At 42.4% G+C, this 18444-nt stretch overlaps 1 protein-coding gene across 1 annotated transcript in view; it reads right to left on the bottom strand.

Moving 5' to 3' along the window:
* The window catches only part of LOC115171194 (BAI1-associated protein 3-like), a 36271-nt gene extending 21112 nt beyond the window's left edge, over positions 1–15159 (bottom strand). The window contains exons 1-2 of the mRNA XM_029727775.1: positions 14772–15159; positions 8837–8989 (exon numbers count right to left, since the gene is read on the bottom strand). Of these exons, the coding sequence (XP_029583635.1) occupies positions 8837–8982 (146 nt within the window). The 5' untranslated portion in view covers positions 8983–8989; positions 14772–15159. The remainder of the gene's footprint in view (positions 1–8836; positions 8990–14771) is intronic.
* Between the last annotated feature and the right edge of the window lie 3285 nt (positions 15160–18444).

The following is an 18444-nucleotide window of genomic DNA, read 5'->3' as shown; positions in this document are numbered from 1 at the left end:
ATGTGTTTGCACATGCATGTGTGCGTGTGTGGGTGTGTGACAGAAAATATATTTGTGAAAGAGAGGCAATGAAGGAAGCTAAAAGCACAACAACAAAAAAAGCACAAAAGTGCTTGAGATGTATTATAGTGGAGTTGATAATGACAACCAACCCCCTAACCCCCCCAATGTAAATCAGACAGACTTTTTTCACATTTTGTTATGTAACAGCTTTATTCTAAAATTGATTACATCGTTTTTTCCCAGCATCAATCTATACACAATATCCCATAATGACAAATCAAAACAGGTTTTTAGAAATTGTTGCCAATTTATTTTTAAAAATTATAATAATGAAATATAAAATTTACATAAGTACACTGTGTGCACAATTATTAGGCAAGTTGTATGTTTGAGGATTAATTTTATTATTGAACAACTACAGCGCTCTCGGTCAATCCAAAATGTTAATAAACCTCAAACCTGAATATTTAAGAAAGTAAAAGTGAGGTTTTGGCTTTCTTTGGAGAATATCTGTGTGCGCAGAATTATTATGCAACTAAATGAAAAACGAAAAGTTCCCCATCTCACTTGTTTATTTTCATCTGTTAAAGTGAGAATAATTAACAAACAACTCAAAATGTATAAATAAACATTTCTGACATTTCAACAACAAAAAATCAGTGACCAATATAGCCACCCTTCTTTTCAATAACAGTCATAAGCCTTCCATCCATGGAGTCTGTCAGTTTCTTGATCTGTTGACGATCAACTGTTTGTGCAGCAGCAACCACAGCCTCCCAGACACTGGTCGGAGAGGTGTACTGTTTTCCTTCACCGTAAATCCTCCGTTTAACAAGGGACCACAAGTTCTCAATAGGGTTTAGGTCAGGTGAGGAAGGGGGCCATGTCATCATTCTTTCATCTTTAAGGCCTTTACTGGCTAGCCACGCAGTGGAGTACTTCGATGCATGCGATGGAGCATTGTCCTGCATAAAAATCATGGTCTTCTTGAAAGATGCAGACTTTTTCCTGTACCACTGCTTGAAGAAAGTGTCTTCTAAAAACTGGCAGTAGGTTTGGGAGTTGAGTTTGAGTCCATCTTCAACCCGGAAAGGTCCAACTAGCTCATCTTTAATAATACCACCCCATACCAGTACCCCACCTCCACCTTGCTGGCGTCTGAGTCGAAGTGGAGCTCCGTGCCCGTTACTGATCCAGCCACGGGCCCATCCATCTGGTCCATCAAGAGTCACTCTCATCTCATCAGTCCATAAAACCTTTGAAAAATCTGTCTTCAGATTTTTCTTGTCTTGTCTTGATGTTTCAACTTATGTGTCTTGTTCAGTGGTGGTCGGGTTTCAGCCTTCCTTACCTTGGCCATGTCTCTGAGCACTGAACACCTTGTACTTCTGGGCACTCCAGGTAGGTTGCAGTTCTGGCAATGACAGCACTGCAGGATAATGGGTTCCTGGTAGCTTCACGTTTGATTCTTCTCAAATCTTTGGCAGTTCATTTGCGTCTTTTTTTCTCAACACGGTTCTTGCGACCCTGTTGACTATTTGCAACAAAACGTTTGATGGTTCTGTGATCACGCCCCAATATCTTAGCAATTTCAAGAGTGCTGCATTCCTCTGAAATACTTTTTAAAATGTTTGACTTTTCAGAGTCAGTTAAATCTCTTTTTTGGCCCATTTTGCCTGAGGAAAAGAAGCTTCCTAATATTTATACACACCTTGATATAGGGTGTTGATCTCCTTGGGCCACACCCTCCCTCATTACACAAATACACATCACCTGATATGCTTAAATCCAATAAGCATTCCAGTTTATACAGCTTGGAGTTGGGAAATATGCATAATAATGATGATATGGTCAAAATACAGACTTGCCTAATAATTGTGCACACAGTGTATTCAGACCCTTTACTCAGTAAGTACTTTGTTCAAGCAACTTTGGCAGCGATTACAGCCTCGAGTCTTCTTGGGTATGACACTACAAGTTTGGCACACCTGTATTTGGGGAGTTTCTCCCATTCTTCTCTGCAGATCCTCTCGAGCTCTGTCAGTTTGGATGGGGAACATTGCTGCACAGCTATTTTCAGGTCTCTCTTCAATCAGGTCCATTCTGGGCTCTGGCTGGGCCACTCAAGGACATTCAGAGATTTGTCCTGAAGCCACTCCTGCATTGTCTTGGCTGTGTGCTTAGGGTTGTTGTCCTGTTGGAAGGTGAACCTTCGCCAAGTCTGAGGTCCAGAGCGCTCTGGAGCAGGTTTTCATCAAGGATCTCTCTGTACTTTGCACCGTTCATCTTTCCCTCGATCCTGACTAGCCTCCCAGACCCTGCCGCTGAAAAACATCCCCACAGCATGATGCTGCCACCACCATGCTTCACCGTAGGGATTGTGCCAGGTTTCCTCCAGACATGATGCTTGGCATTCAGGCCAAAGAGCTTAATCTTTGTTTCATCAGACCAGAGAATCTTGTTTCTCATGGTCTGAGAGTCTTTAGGTGCCTTTTGGCAAACTCCAAGCGGGCTGTCATGTTCCTTTTACTGAGGAGTGGCTTCAGTCTGACCACTCTACCATAAAGGCTTGACTGGTAGAGTGCTGCAGAGATGGTTGTCCTTCTGGAAGGTTCCCCCATCACCACAGAAGAACTCTAGAGCTCTGTCAGAGTGACCATCAGGTTCTTGGTCATCTCCTTGACCAAGGCCCTTCTCCCTCGATTGCTCAGTTTGGCCGGGCGGCCAGCTCTAGGAAGAGTCTTGATGGTTCCAAACTTCTTCCATTTAAGAATGATGGAGGTCACTGTGTTCTTGGGGACCTTCAATCCTGCAGCCATTTTTGGTACCTTTCCCCTGTGTCTCGACACAATCCTGTCTTGGACGTCTACAGACAATTCCCTCGACCTCATCGCTTGGTTTTTGCTATGACATGCACTGTCAACTGTTGGACCTTATATAGACAGGTGTGTGCCTTTCCAGAACACATCCAATCAATTGAATATACCACAGGGGGACTCCAATCAAGTTGTAGAAACATCTTAAGGATGATCAATGGAAACAGGACGCACTTGAGCTCAATTTCGTCTCATAGCAAAGGGTCTGAATACTTATGTAAATAAGTTCAGTTTAAAAAAAATCATAAATTAGCAAAAATGTCTAAAAACCGGTTTTGCTTTGTCATTATGGGGTATTGTGTGTAGATTAATGAGGAACACATTTAATTTGATCAATTTTAGAATAAGGCTGTAACGTAACAAAATGTGAAAAAAGTAAATGGGTCTGAATACTTTCCGAATGCACTGTATGTAGATAGGTAGATACAGTTGAAGTCGTAAGTTTACATACACCTTAACCAAATACATCTAAACTCAGTTTTTCACAATTCCTGACAGTTTATCCTGGTAAAAATTCCCTGTCTTAGGTCAGTTAGGATCACCACTTTATTTTAAGAATGTAAAATGTCAGAATTATAGTAGAGAGAATGATTTATTTCAGCTTTTATTTCTTCCATCACATTCCCAGTGGGTCAGAAGTTTACATACACTCAATTAGTATTTGTTAGCATGGCCTAAAAACAAGCTTCCCACAATAAGTTGGGTGAATTCTGGCCCATTCCTCCTGACAGAGCTGGTGTAACTGAGTCAGGTTTGTAGGCCTCCTTGCTTGCATATGCCTTTTCAGTTCTGCCCACACATTTTCTACGGGATTAAGGTCAGGGCTTTGTGATGGCCACTCCAATACCTTGACTTTGTTGTCCTTAAGCCATTTTGCCACAACTTTGGAAGTATGCTTGAGGTCATTGTCCATTTGGAAGACCCATTTGTGACCAAGCTTTAACTTCCTGACTGATGTCTTGAGATGTTGCTTCAATATATCCATATAATTTTCCATCCACATAATGCCATCTATTTTGTGAAGTGCACCAGTACCTCCTGCAGCAAAGAACCCCCACAACATGATGCTGCCACCCCCGTGCTTCACGGTTGGGATGGTGTTCTTCGGCTTGCAAGCGTCCCCCTTTTTCCTCCAAACATAACGATGGTCATTATGGCCAAACAGTTCTATTTTTGTTTCATCAGACCAGAGGACATTTCTCCAAAAAGTACGATCTTTGTCCCCATGTGCAGTTGCAAACCGTAGTCTGGCTTTTTTATGGCGATTTTGGAGCAGTGGCTTCTTCCTTGCTGAGTGGCCTTTCAGGTTATGTCGATACAGGACTCGTTTTACTGTGGATACAGATACTTTTGTACCTGTTTCTTCCAGCATCTTCACAAGGTCCTTTGCTGTTGTTCTGGGATTGATTTGTGCTTTTTGCACCAAAGTACGTTCATCTTTAGGAGACAGAATGCGTCTCCTTCCTGAGCGGTATGACGGCTGCGTGGTCCCATGGTGTTTATACTACTTTTTGTACAGATGAACATGGTACCTTTTGGCGTTTGGAAATTGCTCCCAATGATGAACAAGACTTGTGGAGGTCTACATTTCTTTTCTGAGGTCTTGGCTGATTTCTATTGATTTTCCCATGATGTCAAGCAATGAGGCACGGAGTTTGAAGGTAGGCCTTGAAATACATCCACACCTGCAATTGACTCAAATTATGTAAATTAGCCTATCAGAAGCTTCTAAAGCCATGACATCATTTTCTGGAATTTTCCAAGCTGTTTAAAGGCACAGTTAACTTAGTGTATGTAAACTTCTGACCCACTGGAACTGTGATAGAGTGAATTATAAATTAAATAATCTGTCTGTAAACAATTGTTGGAAAAATGACTTGTGTCATGCACAAAATAGATGTCCTAACCAACTTGCCAAAACTATAGTTTGTTAACAAGAAATTTGTGGAGTGGTTGAAAAACAAGTTTTAATGACTCCAACCTAAGTGTATGTAAACTTCCGACTTCAACTGTAGATAGGTAGTAAATGCAGTACCTATCTACCTATCTTCAAAGATGACACAAAAAACAGACATAGTAGGCCTAGGCTACTAGGCATATAACACATATAACACATAACAAAACAAAAGACAGGACGACATTGTCATCACCTAGAGCATTGCATACAGACATCATGTTTTCTATTGGTCGATCATTAGCCAACTTTTGACATTCTTTTTAAATGACGTTAGGGTCGACATGGCTTTGAGTTGCTGTGGTAGTTTGTTCCACTCAACAGCGCCAGTATATAAAAATGTGTTCTTCCCAAATAGACTCTTACATGTAAAAACGAGTTAAGATGCTAGACACCACATGGCTTGACCTAGAAACATTTACAAAGAAAGCACCAATATAACGTTTTGATTTTACCTATGAAAAACACATGAATTCCCCTCACCTCAATGTTTCATTATGCTGACACAAATTGACCAGGTGGATGAGTTATTTTATAAAATTCACACATCACACCCTTAAAAATATTAGATTGGGAGTAATTAGCACTGTGACAACCAACTCATGATACAATCAACTCCTGAGACAACCAACCCGTGATACAACCAACACCTGAAACAACCAACTTCTGAAACAACCCACCCCTGAGACAACCCACCCCTGAGACAATCAACTCCTGATACAACCAATGCCTGAGACAACCCACCTCAGACAACCCACCTCAGACAACCCACCCCTGAAACAACCAACGCCTGAAACAACCCACCCCTGAGACAAACCTACCCCTGAGACAAACCTACCCCTGAGACAAACCCACCCCTGAGACAACCCACCCTGAGACAACCCACCCCTGAGACAACCCAACCCTGAGACAAACCCACCCATGAGACAAACCCACCCCTGAGACAACCCACCCCTGAGACAACCCACCCCTGAGACAACCCACCTCAGACAACCCACCCCTGAGACAACCCACCCCTGAGACAACCCACCTCAGACAACCCACCCCTGAAACAACCAACGCCTGAAACAACCCACCCCTGAGACAAACCTACCCCCTACCCCTGAGACAAACCCACCCTTGAGACAACCCACCCCTGAAACAACCAACGCCTGAAACAACCCACCCCTGAGACAAACCTACCCCCTACCCCTGAGACAAACCCACCCTTGAGACAACCCACCCCTGAGACAACCCACCCCTGAGACAACCCACCCCTGAGACAACCCACCCCTGAGACAACCCACCCCAATCTCCCCTGTATATCAATAGTGTTGGGTCGCTGTAGCGCCTCAAGTCTTTTAAAGAGCCAGTGTTTAATAATTCAACAGTTCAAAGTAATAATTACAAAAGGTTCTGCTCAGAGCATCACAGGTGTTTTTCTGCCTCGCAAATAAAATAGGCGCCGTCATTAACAATCTAGCTGTTCATATTTTAGGAGCAGGCTGTAACAAACAGACGTTGTTGGGTTGCTATAGAAACCTCAAGGTTCACATGCCCATTAGTTTTGGATTTGACATTCAGCTGAAGAGGAATCAAAACAGAAGACTCGCTCCAAAGGATGACTGGAAAAACTATTGATTTATTCACCTGCGCCTGTCAATTCTGCTGTGGCCTATTCATCTGCCAATATCCTCAGGATGACAGCTCATCACAACCATCTCAGTTTGGGGTTAATCAATCAAATAAATGTGTTAATAAATAACATAAGAAAATTCTGTTGACACGTATTGGATTAATTTGGTTCGTTCTTTTTCGATAAAAGTTATGAAAAGTTCTAGAGTTATATATTAAAGATAAATGATATACCATTTAAGAATTTCTAAGTGTTGTTCCTCCCAAAAGCAATGTTCCCCGCTCACTGAGTGTCTGACTGTGCATGTAGCTGTTGGTATTTTGGGATGTTTGATGTCTCCTTGGGGAAGACCTGCCTGATCAAAGCATTTTAGAAACAGGTCCCATCTCTGGAGTAGAGGAGAGGGACACATTAAACATATTGGGTTTGTCCAGAATATTTATAGTCCCCAGCACCAGACTAGGCCTTCTTCTCAGAGACAGAGGAACCTTTCCTTCATCCAGTCTGAATGTTCCTGTGTGTGTAGCTGTATCTGTCAGACTGACTTTCTCCCTGGCTAACCATCAATGCCCCTCTCTCCACTCAAGCCATACCAGAGACTGACTGCCTTTTCAAACTGCCTATAAGGCTGACTAGAGACAGCTTTCACTTTCCATTTTTTAAAATTATTTTCTTTGCAAGCGCTTTGAGATTCTATGTCGTAATGAAAAGTGCTATATTATTATTATTACCTGAGTGAGTGACTGAGTGAGTGAGTGAGTGAGTATCCATGTTTACATGCATGTGTGCGATTATAACTGCTGTTGCTTCTGTGTGCCACTGAGCCTCACCCGTGAGGTAGCAGGTCAAGGCAGTGTGTGAGACTCACCCGTGAGGTAGTTGGTCAGGGCAGTGTGTGAGACTCACCCATGAGGTAACTGGTCAGGGCAGTGTGTGAGACTCACCCATGAGGTAGCAGGTCAGGGCAGTGTGTGAGACTCACCCATGAGGTAGCAGGTCAGGGCAGTGTGTGAGACTCACCCGTGAGGTAGTTGGTCAGGACAGTGTGTGAGATTTACCCATGAGGTAGTTGGTCAGGGCAGTGTGTGAGACTCACCCATGAGGTAGCAGGTCAGGGCAGTGTGTGAGACTCACCCATGAGGTAGCAGGTCAGGGCAGTGTGTGAGACTCACCCGTGAGGTAGTTGGTCAAGACAGTGTGTGAGATTTACCCATGAGGTAGTTGGTCAGGGCAGTGTGTGAGACTCACCCATGAGGTAGCAGGTCAGGGCAGTGTGTGAGACTCACCCATGAGGTAGTTGGTCAGGACAGTGTGTGAGATTTACCCATGAGGTAGTTGGTCAGGACAGTGTGTGAGACTCACCCATGAGGTAGTTGGTCAGGACAGTGTGTGAGATTTACCCATGAGGTAGCAGGTCAGGGCAGTGTGTGAGACTCACCCATGAGGTAACTGGTCAGGGCAGTGTGTGAGACTCACCCATGAGGTAGTTGGTCAGGGCAGTGTGTTAGACTCACCCATGAGGTAGTTGGTCAGGGCAGTGTGTGAGACTCACCCATGAGGTAACTGGTCAGGGCAGTGTGTGAGACTCACCCATGAGGTAGTTGGTCAGGGCAGTGTGTGAGACTCACCCATGAGGTAGTTGGTCAGGGCAGTGTGTGAGACTTACCCGTGAGGTAGTTGGTCAGGGCAGTGTGTGAGACTCACCCATGAGGTAGTTGGTCAGGGCAGTGTGTGAGACTCACCCATGAGGTAGTTGGTCAGGGCAGTGTGTGAGACTTACCCATGAGGTAGTTGGTCAGGGCAGTGTGTGAGACTCACCCATGAGGTAGTTGGTCTGGGCAGTGTGTGAGACTCACCCATGAGGTAGTTGGTCAGGGCAGTGTGTGAGACTCACCCATGAGGTAGTTGGTCAGGGCAGTGTGTGAGACTCACCCATGAGGTAGTTGGTCAGGGCAGTGTGTGAGACTCACCCATGAGGTAGTTGGTCAGGGCAGTGTGTGAGACTCACCCATGAGGTAACTGGTCAGGGCAGTGTGTGAGACTTACCCATGAGGTAGTTGGTCAGGGCAGTGTGTGAGACTCACCCATGAGGTAGTTGGTCAGGGCAGTGTGTGAGACTCACCCATGAGGTAGTTGGTCAGGGTAGTGTGTGAGACTCACCCATGAGGTAGTTGGTCAGGGCAGAGTGTGAGACTCACCCATGAGGTAGCTGGTCAGGGCAGTGTGTGAGACTCACCCATGAGGTAGTTGGTCAGGGCAGTGTGTGAGACTCACCCATGAGATAGTTGGTCAGGGCAGAGTGTGAGACTCACCCATGAGGTAGCTGGTCAGGGCAGTGTGTGAGACTCACCCGTGAGGTAGCTGGTCAGGGCAGTGTGTGAGACTCACCTGTGAGGTAACTGGTCAGGGCAGTGTGTGACGGGGATGCTGCTGGCTGCTGAGGCTGCTGGCTCCCTCCTCCCCCTCAGAGACTGGCTCCTCTGCACCTGCCTCAGAACACTGCTCTTCAGGTCCAGCAACGTTGTCATGCTCATTCACTACCTGGGGTCACAAGGAGAATAATTCACATGAACATGAGCCTAAAACAAGTGTCAGGTTGTACAACAATGTTCAGTACATGTCTGAAAATCCTTGTAATTGTTTATCCCAGTGTTTATTTGAACTATAGTTGGATATACAGTATCTAACACAGATGTGATATATCTACTTGAGGAGCTTCCCTTTGGCTACATAAACACAGGGCTAATCACAGTAATCACACCCTCTTAACTCAATTATACTCAACCCATGGCAGAAGGTACGTGCTATTTCTGTCCAAGGCTGACTGGTATCGTATGCTGGTTGATTTCATCATAGACTTGCTGGTTGGCCACTGTTGTGACAAGCCTACCTGCAATAACTCTCATTAAAGCAATGCTCCCTCAAATCCTCCTCCACCGACCCCCAATCTACTGTAGCAGAGAGAAGTGCTGCTAAGATAGAAGTATGATCATCACAGACGTCTAATTCATCCCTGACTTTGTTCTTAAGGGTTCTAGTTAAACTGTGATACGATATGAGATTTCTAAAGAACAAGGCCATCGTTAGGTTCCACCTCAGTGAGTATGAGTCACTCTCCAGCCTCTGCCAGCTTGTATGGTGGCTGACACCAGTAGACGCAGTAACAGTACAATGTAGAGGTAGAGAAAAAACTAAAAGGCACTAAAAGACAAGAAATGACATGGATACAAGAGAGAGGGTTTGATTGATGGCAAAGTTTTTTTCAGGGGACAGATAGACACTCTTTTCATCAGCTGACAGCAAATGTCTTTCTTTTGTCACATCTCTGAGGGAAGAGGAAGAGAGACAGACTGGCAGCACTGTGTCCTGCTTTCTCTCAAACAGTGAAAGTGACACATTAAATATCACAGCTAGCTAGACAATATATTTGTAATAGGAATTAACTCAATGCAACTGGTCGAGACAGAGAGTGCGCCTGCCTCGTACTTTTCGTTAGAATGTCAATAGTATCATCGATGTAGGTATTCATATGTCTATGATGCCACCAGTGAGGAAGGTTTTGGATTGCAGTGCCCCTTGGATATGGGTCAAAAGAGTTACTGCCTATGAATGAAGTGGGTTTGAATCTCATGCCACTATTTCCTATACAGTGACAGCATAGTTAAACCCACATAATAAGAAGTACTGTTTTCATTTCTCATTTTCATTTCTCAGGGGAGGCTTTTGTGAGAGAGATTAGTTCATATATTTGTCATCTGTTTCATGTTTCCCCAAGGTCACTAGACACCTGATGCTGTTTTAACAGAGCAAACTACTAACACCAGATACCGGCTTGTGTCTCAGATCCAATACATGTCTGTTAGGTATACACTTGCAGCTCTGACTGGTGACAGTTAGCAAAGCATCACAGTCAGGGAGAAGCCTTCTCCCAGGTGAGCAGCTCATTTCAATTAGACGTGGCTGGCCTCCCAACTGGATATCACTCTGTCCCAGTCATCAAGTCCCAGTGACAAAAACGCGTCAACGTGCCAAGGAAACACTCACAGCCAAGTGAATATCACTCACTCTCACACATCACAGGTGCCCGGACCTTAACAGGGACTGACGGCGATGCTCAACACTGTATTTCTCCTGTGAGAAGCCAGCGAGCCCCGGCAGCAAAAGGCTCCTTGCTGTTAGGGGATGGAGGGGTCTCTATGGTAACGGTGGAGGGCGAGAAAAGGGTTGGTAAATTCAGGTAGACAGAATTCTACCGAGGCAGGCTGCATAAATAATCACTTGATGTTATTATATCAGTCTTCCCCTGGCCAGGCTAGCTTACCACACCACAGCACCAATGAGGCAAAAGTGGGTCCAGATCCCACCTGGATTCTCATCTCCTCAGCTCCGTATTCAGGGAGGCTAAAGGACTGCAAATGCCCCATCATCAGACTCCCAGGGAGCCAGAATGACACAGTTCTTTCCAAAGCCAATTGTGATGAAGATAAAAAATAGATTTATGACTCATATCTATAAAAGAAATCTCCCATTCTGTCGCTGGGGACTCATCCTGCTGCTGATGTCATTATCATCCTTATAGATTGGTTAACCTACTGGTATCTATCAAATGACATCAGCCAGCCTAGACTGCTGCTGTAAAGTATATCCATCAGTGGGACCCTGGAGTCTCACAGCAAGCTTTCTTGGTCTCATTTCTTCAGGATTGAGTGAACAGATTCTGCCATGATATCATATTCAAAATAGAGGGCAAGCATTTTTAGAAAATGTCATTTGAATGCCGTTGTTATCAATTAGTCCACAAGTGTTATCTATTTAGCCATGTTTGGTTACGGTCCTGCCAGTCCCTCAGAATACAGATTGTTTAAATTATCTTCTTTGGTCCTATGGGAGATCTACTTGATTATGTGCATGGGCTGTACTGTATATGGCCTACTGTGTCTGTGTGTGTGTGTGTGTGTGTGTGTGTGTGTGTGTGTGTGTGTGTGTGTGTGTGTGTGTGTGTGTGTGTGTGTGTGTGTGTGTGTGTGTGTGTGTGTTTTTCTCTAGTTTTTCACAGATAATCAGGGGGGAAAGGACCTTATTGATTTAACAAGGGCTCACCTATGTCCAACACAAACATAACAGCCATATTAGAGTCCTGGGCATTGTGACATGGCAGACAGAACGTGTTGGGCTGGGAGCTCCACATCAAGCCTTTAAGGCTCTTGTTGAACATGGAGAGAAAATTCCTCACATGGAATGGGGAGACATAGCTACAGTATCATTGGGATCTGTGTGCATGTCTGGATAGATAAGGGCTCTGATCTCCTCCAGGCTTTGGCAGAACCACCGGATGACAATCAGAGGTTCCACGATAGCAGCTTATTCTCAGCAGCCCCTGCACAGCCAATCTTGGGAGTGATCAGCGGGCGCTCAATTCAGGATTGACATAAGACTGACACTTCGCATCTGAGATCGATAGGCAGTGAATATTCCTCAGTGTTGGTGGGAAGGAGTCTAGGAGCTGTTTTACAGCATGGGTAGAGTCTTTCTGTGCTAGCTAGGCTATACAAAGCCACAACCTGGCAACACAGCAGAAGCTACTTAGAGAGCCACATGAACAAGGGCATACCGCAGGGAGCAACAATTCTCTATTCAATGAGAATGAACTTTTAGGACTATTCTCTGAATACACTGGGTACATGCAATGCATTACATGATATGCAAAACAATACAGACTGGTTATGTTATGTAGATAAGGAAGGTCTCCTCTCTATGCTACTCAACTCAACTCTCAATACAAACACAACCTCAAACACAACACAATATCAACCATGGTGACTATGACAGGATATTCATTATTATATGAAACGTTGCATGATGGTGAAGGTAAATGCTTATGAGCTCGATCCTTTACAAAACCATGATCCTGTGTGAAGTGACAAATGAATGATTCACAGTGTGTTCGTCTCTCTTTAGAAAAAAAGGACCAGGGAACCCTTCAACCAACATAATATGGCCTGGATCCTTAGAATCATAGTCATAAGTAGGCCTACTATAAGGGCCAAATTGACATACGGACACATCAAAATGAAGTGAACCTCTCACTCAACATTTTCACAAGTTGCTCGTTGGATGTTTAAGGAGAGAGAGAGGGGTGTGGGGAATAGACAGGGTTAGCCAGTGTTTTTATAGCACCAGTAGTGCTGAGAGAGTGACTCATAGGGCTAGACTCTAGAATCAAGTAGTCTCTAACCTGCAACAGAAGGCTTTCTCAAAGCTCTGAGGGAAGAAACTGTACCACACAGACAGATTTAAACTGTCAATCAATAAGAGAATGGAATTTTCTTATAGCCATAGATGTAACCATAGATGTGGGAACAACCATTGAAGTGACTGTTGTGTTTAGAATGATGTCTCCGCGACAGCGATTTCTAATCAACCGTGTTTTTCATATCTCAAACCGAAGTGACCGTTACAGAACCAAGCAATCAAACAATCACATGTCACAATACATTAGGCATAACCCCAAAATAACAGCACTATCAAACTGTGTGCTAATGTGCAGACATAACATGCCTATACTGTAATTGTTCTCTTTGTATAAGACTGAGAGACCTATTTTCTCAAGAGAACTCAAGGGGGACATCTAAGAATTATGTGAAACAAAATGGTAAAAGAAAATCGGATTCAGCGTTTTCTGTCTTTTGGGACTTTACGATGTGTGTCCAGAGGCACATTTTGTTAAATTATTTTGATTAGTGTAATATGATGCAGGATTAATTACAGGCTATGAGGCTATTCATGTAGGAGAGGCAAAATTCAGTGGAGGAAATAATATTTTCTTCACTGAATGCATCCACTGGGTACATGATGTTGAAATGTAATTCATTATTTAAACTCTAAGTGATTACTTTCTAGGTGCAGTGGAAATAAAACAACACCTGTTTGAGTTATTTGTCTCCTTAAGATACTTAACGAGCTCCTTCTAAGTGAACACTTAGGACCCCGCTTGTTTTTGTTTACCTCTAAAGAGCTTCATTAAAAAAAGGAAATCATATTCCTGCAATCTGCATAACAGTCATTCACCTCTTTGGTACATGCAAATCGTCTGAGTGCAGAGCGTATTGCCACAAAGACCAGACTGATTATGCATCAACCCTCTTCATTGAAATTCACAAATGAGGGCCAATATCGCACAATTATTGGAGAGAGAGCATCGGTACTTTCAGAAGTACTGTTAAAAGTTAAAAGGGAGGTTACCAGGAGTGATTGCTATAATGAACACACCAACCATCCCTACATCAGGTTAGTCAGTTTCCAAGACAACTGCATGATATATACACAAGAAAGGTTCCCTTCGCGAATACATCCCTCATGCAGAAAACTATGCCCCATGACAATTTAGCAGGACTGGATGATTGGGGAAAAGCATGCTCTACAAAGGATTCTGATTGTACAGTAATGAAGATTTGTTGAGAGCACTATAAGTGTAACTATGCAGTTATTATTAATTCACACATCTAGCCTTTAAGTGAAAATAATAATTGATAGACATACTTGAGTACTTAAAAAAAAGGTGTGTGCATCTCTGCCTGTCTGTTTGTTAAATTATTTCTACATACCAAATAAGAGCTTTAGTTCAGCAAGGTTGGGTTGCCTTGACCCATGCAGGGAACAGGTTGCAGCTTTTCAAAACGTATCATTGACATGAACAACTAAGATGGAACAATAGGATGAAATCCTTTGAAAGATCACATGCAGAGTGCATGTTAGAGAACACAAGATCCTCTGAAAGATAGTCGACTAATTATAGCCTACAACTAAATGACTGAATAATATATTTGTGCGTACCATTAGACAACATCTTGTTGAGGAAATGAAATCACCTGTTCTACTTTTTTTCTGGTCAATAATCAACCAACAGATCAACCAAAAGCATCATGAATAACTAAAACAGAACAGAACAAAACAGAAATTAATATTACTGGATTCTGAGGGGATGGATAAACAACTTTTTCTTAGAATAATAAACTTAAAGGAGGACTCGCATATAAGTGTCAACAAAACGACATTCATACACATAAGCTTTACCATGGCATAAAATATTTATCTGTCAACTTATTAAAATATTGGTTGATTATGCACGCAAGTTGGTTACAATTAAAATCAACAGGTATGAAAACAATGAAATGTCCCCTCCAAAATCTTCACATATTGAAACAGCACACAATCAATAATGCAAAGTGCTCTTTTCATCTTTTAAACAGACATGGAATACAGATGGTATACGTGCAACTAAATTAAGTTGAAATGCTGTAGATAAAGAAAAAATGATGCTCACCTGTAGCTTTCTCATTCACAGTTGCGATGTGCGTATGTTTATGCTTGCGTCTCTTGAGTTCGTGTTGTAGCACAACAAAATCGACGAAAAATACGTGTTTGTCTCTTTAAGATAGGAGATAGTCATCGGCCGCAATAAACGTTAATTAATTTTATTTGATCACAGACAAACGCTCTCATTTTTCCTGGAGATGTTTTCTTCTTCACTCATGCTATACCGGTGGTCTCCATATATAGTCACAGGAAGTCAAGGAACACTTTCCCCGCCTCGGGCTGTTGCGGAGGGATGTAAGAAATACACTGTGAAGAAGAGGGTAGATCCACCTGTCACATTTAGCTAGCTCTACCTGTGTCTTCTGTCATAATCATCTGCTATAGCTTAAAAATTATACAATAATAAAGAATATTTGTGTTCAGCCAACTACACTAGCATTAACACAACAGGTTATTGTCTATTTGGAACAGGGAACAGTTGATGGAATATGTACCTGAAGTCAAACATTATCAAGTCAACCTGTAAACGGGCCAAATTTGGCCTGCAAGTGGTTTTATTATTAGACATAAAAGACTGTAAAACACCAGGAAATCAACTCCAAGTGATTTAAATGTTGGAAATCTGTTCCCAAGTATTCCCACGCATAATACAGAGAAACATGTAACTATACACAAATGTAAGCAAGGTTTGAAATTATTGTTTTAGTCAAATATTGTATTTGTTTGGGCTACTTGGGGTCAAATTGCAGTCTACAAATGATTTATAATTATGTTCCGGCCCCCCGACCATCAGCTCAAGAAAAAATTGACCCACGACTGAATATAGGTCATGATCCCTTCTGTGAATGATGGAAATTCTAAATAATAGGCTATAACATGACGACAGGTATTGAGGTGGAACTGTCTGCCTCCCAACCAGATCCAAAATATACAAATTCTGGTAAAGCTTACAAAACTCATGATATTGAAATAAATGTGTACCTCAACTGAGTGAAGATGTCAAATAGACATTTATGGTATTTGTATTAAGGTCTAACATGGTGATCAACTTACAAGCTTGACATTTCTCAAGGTCGCCCCTTGTACTGAGGCTACTGAGAAGAGGTGAGATCCTACAGAGTTATACTGAAGACATTCATTAAAAGCATTGGGAGATATAAAATTGACTGTGAGTTTGTTCCCTCATAACCGAACAGCAAAAAACGGAAAAAAAAGTGTTGCGAAATGTATCACGCAAATAGCATGACACAAGGTAGGCTCAGCGATGTACAAACTATCTATGGAATAAAAATATATATTTCAGGTAGACTAGACAATCTGACCTTAATGGCAATGTACTGTTATAATCTCCACCCGGCACAGCCAAAAGAGGACTGGCCATCCCTCAGAGCCTGGTTCCACTCTAGGTTTCCTTCTTAGGATCCTGCCTTTCTACGGAGATTTTCCTAGCCACTCTGCTTCTACATCTGCATTGCTTGCTGTTTGGGGTTTTAGGCTGAGTTTCTGTATAAGCACTTTGTGACATCTGCTGACGTAGAAAGGGCTTTATAAATAAATGTGAGTGATTGATTGACAACAATTGTGTGGTGCGAAAGGAGAGGCAAGAATCAGACGCAGGTTTGAAACAACTCCTAGGTCTCTCAAAAACATGTTTCAAACTGTCTATCGATTGGTTCAATAGTTCAATTTACACATCCTAGCATAGACCCCTGGGAATGAACCCGGTCATGAGGGTCAGGCTGAAGACAATCTACAATCACTTTGAATGGCTGTCACTCAGGGGATCAGAGGTTCCACCACCCAATGGGATGTAATATTGAGTGACACGGAAATGTACTCAATTTTCTTTTTTTTTTTCATACTGGTCCCCATGGGAATCGAACCCACAACCATCTCCGCAGGAAGACAACTGAGCCACATGGGACCCAATGCCAGGCATTGATCTGTATGAGCTGTTAACTCAGAATGTGTGTGAACTCTGAATGTGTGTGAACTCTGAATCTCCTATACCCAATGCTTAATTGGCCAGCACAGCAGAAAAGGCTTCCTGCTTGGGTGATGTTTTTTCTCCCCCAACTCCGTTTAGCATAGCCGCATCATACTGTGACACAAAACACATCATACTGTGACACTTTCTGTATTTTGAAAGTCAGTGGTGGAAGAAGTATTCAATTGTCATACTTGAGTAAAAGTAAAGATACCTTAATAGAAAATGACTCACATAAAAGTGAAAGTCACCCAGTAAAATAGTACTTGAGTAAAAGTCTAAAAGTATCATTTACAAACACAGTATTTGTGTTTAGTGAATCCGCCAGATCAGAGGCAGTACGGATGAAAATGCGTTATATTGATAGGTGCATGAATTGGACCATAATGCTGTCCTGCCTGAGCATTTGAAATGTAATGAGTACTTTTGGGTGTCAGGGACAGTGTATGGGAGTAAGTACATATTTTCTTTAGGAATGTTGTCAAAAATATAAATAGTAAAGTACAGATACCCCAAAAAACTACTTAAGTAGTACATTAAAGTATTTTTACTTAAGTACTTCACACCACTGATGAAAGTTATTTTTCTTAAAAACTCGATTGCTGACAAGCAAAACATTTTGGGACATTATCATCAGTGGACTAACCTGGAGCGCTGGAATTCTCTTCCAATTTCATGGTTAGGTAGAATATCCCTCTTGAAAATGAATGTTTTACCTAGACTACTTAACAACCCAATCCAAATGATCCCGGTCTTATTTTCCAATAAAGTAATAAAATGTTTAAAACGGCTGGTTAAGTTCCTTTATATGGAGTAAACACAAGCCAAGACTTAAGATGGCAATATTGCAGCTGCCAGGTTCTATAGGGGTCTTAGATCTGCCCAATATCAGGTTTTATAAGTCTTGTCCCCACTTAAGGCATATTACTGACTGGATAACAAATGATGACTCCTCTATTTGGTTAGATATTGAGACTTCTTTTTCAAAATACCCCTTGCAGGATCTTTTATTTTTCAGAAGCTTCAAATCTATAAAAGATAGCTGCAATAATCCCATTACACTTAATACACTCAAAGCATGGAGATCAGTCCAACGTTTTGAGGGAAGGTCCAAACTAACCTCTGCTCTTTACCCCGATTCTTAACAACCCCGATTTTGTAACAGGATGGCTGGATGTAGCTTTAACCTTTGGCTTAATAAGGGCATAGGCAGACTAAATGATTTATTAGCTGACAAGATTATAATTGGATTATCATTGGAGCAGATGGTTGAGAAATATCAGCTTCCCAAAGCAGGATTATTTCCGCATTCTACAAATCAGACATATTTTGAAGAGCACCATCTTGGTTGGCAACCCTGATATGTCTGTCATTGAAAGAATGCATTTTTTCTCACAAGGAAATGTCTGTAAGTTCATTTTATGATGCTTTAAGGCCCCTTTCTACTATAGACACACAAGGGGTCAAGCCAGTGTGGGAGAATGAACTGTCAGTTATTATTCGACGAGGAGATGTGGGAGGACATTTGGAGATATGCACGGTCCTTTTCCAAATTACAAAGGTACTGTTCTAATGTCCTTCAAGAAATTGAACAAATTCTAGGGGTAGACCTAGAATTGGACCCGGTTTCTTTGCTGTTAGGTCTCCCTTGTAGGCATGTTACCTCTGTGGGTAAGAGGAGGTTGTAAAACAT

Source organism: Salmo trutta, chromosome 32 (assembly GCF_901001165.1).
Source record: "Salmo trutta chromosome 32, fSalTru1.1, whole genome shotgun sequence".
NCBI classification, from domain to species: Eukaryota; Metazoa; Chordata; class Actinopteri; order Salmoniformes; family Salmonidae; genus Salmo; species Salmo trutta.
Note: the sequence above shows the minus strand (reverse complement) of the source record. Positions and strands in the feature narration are given on the sequence as shown.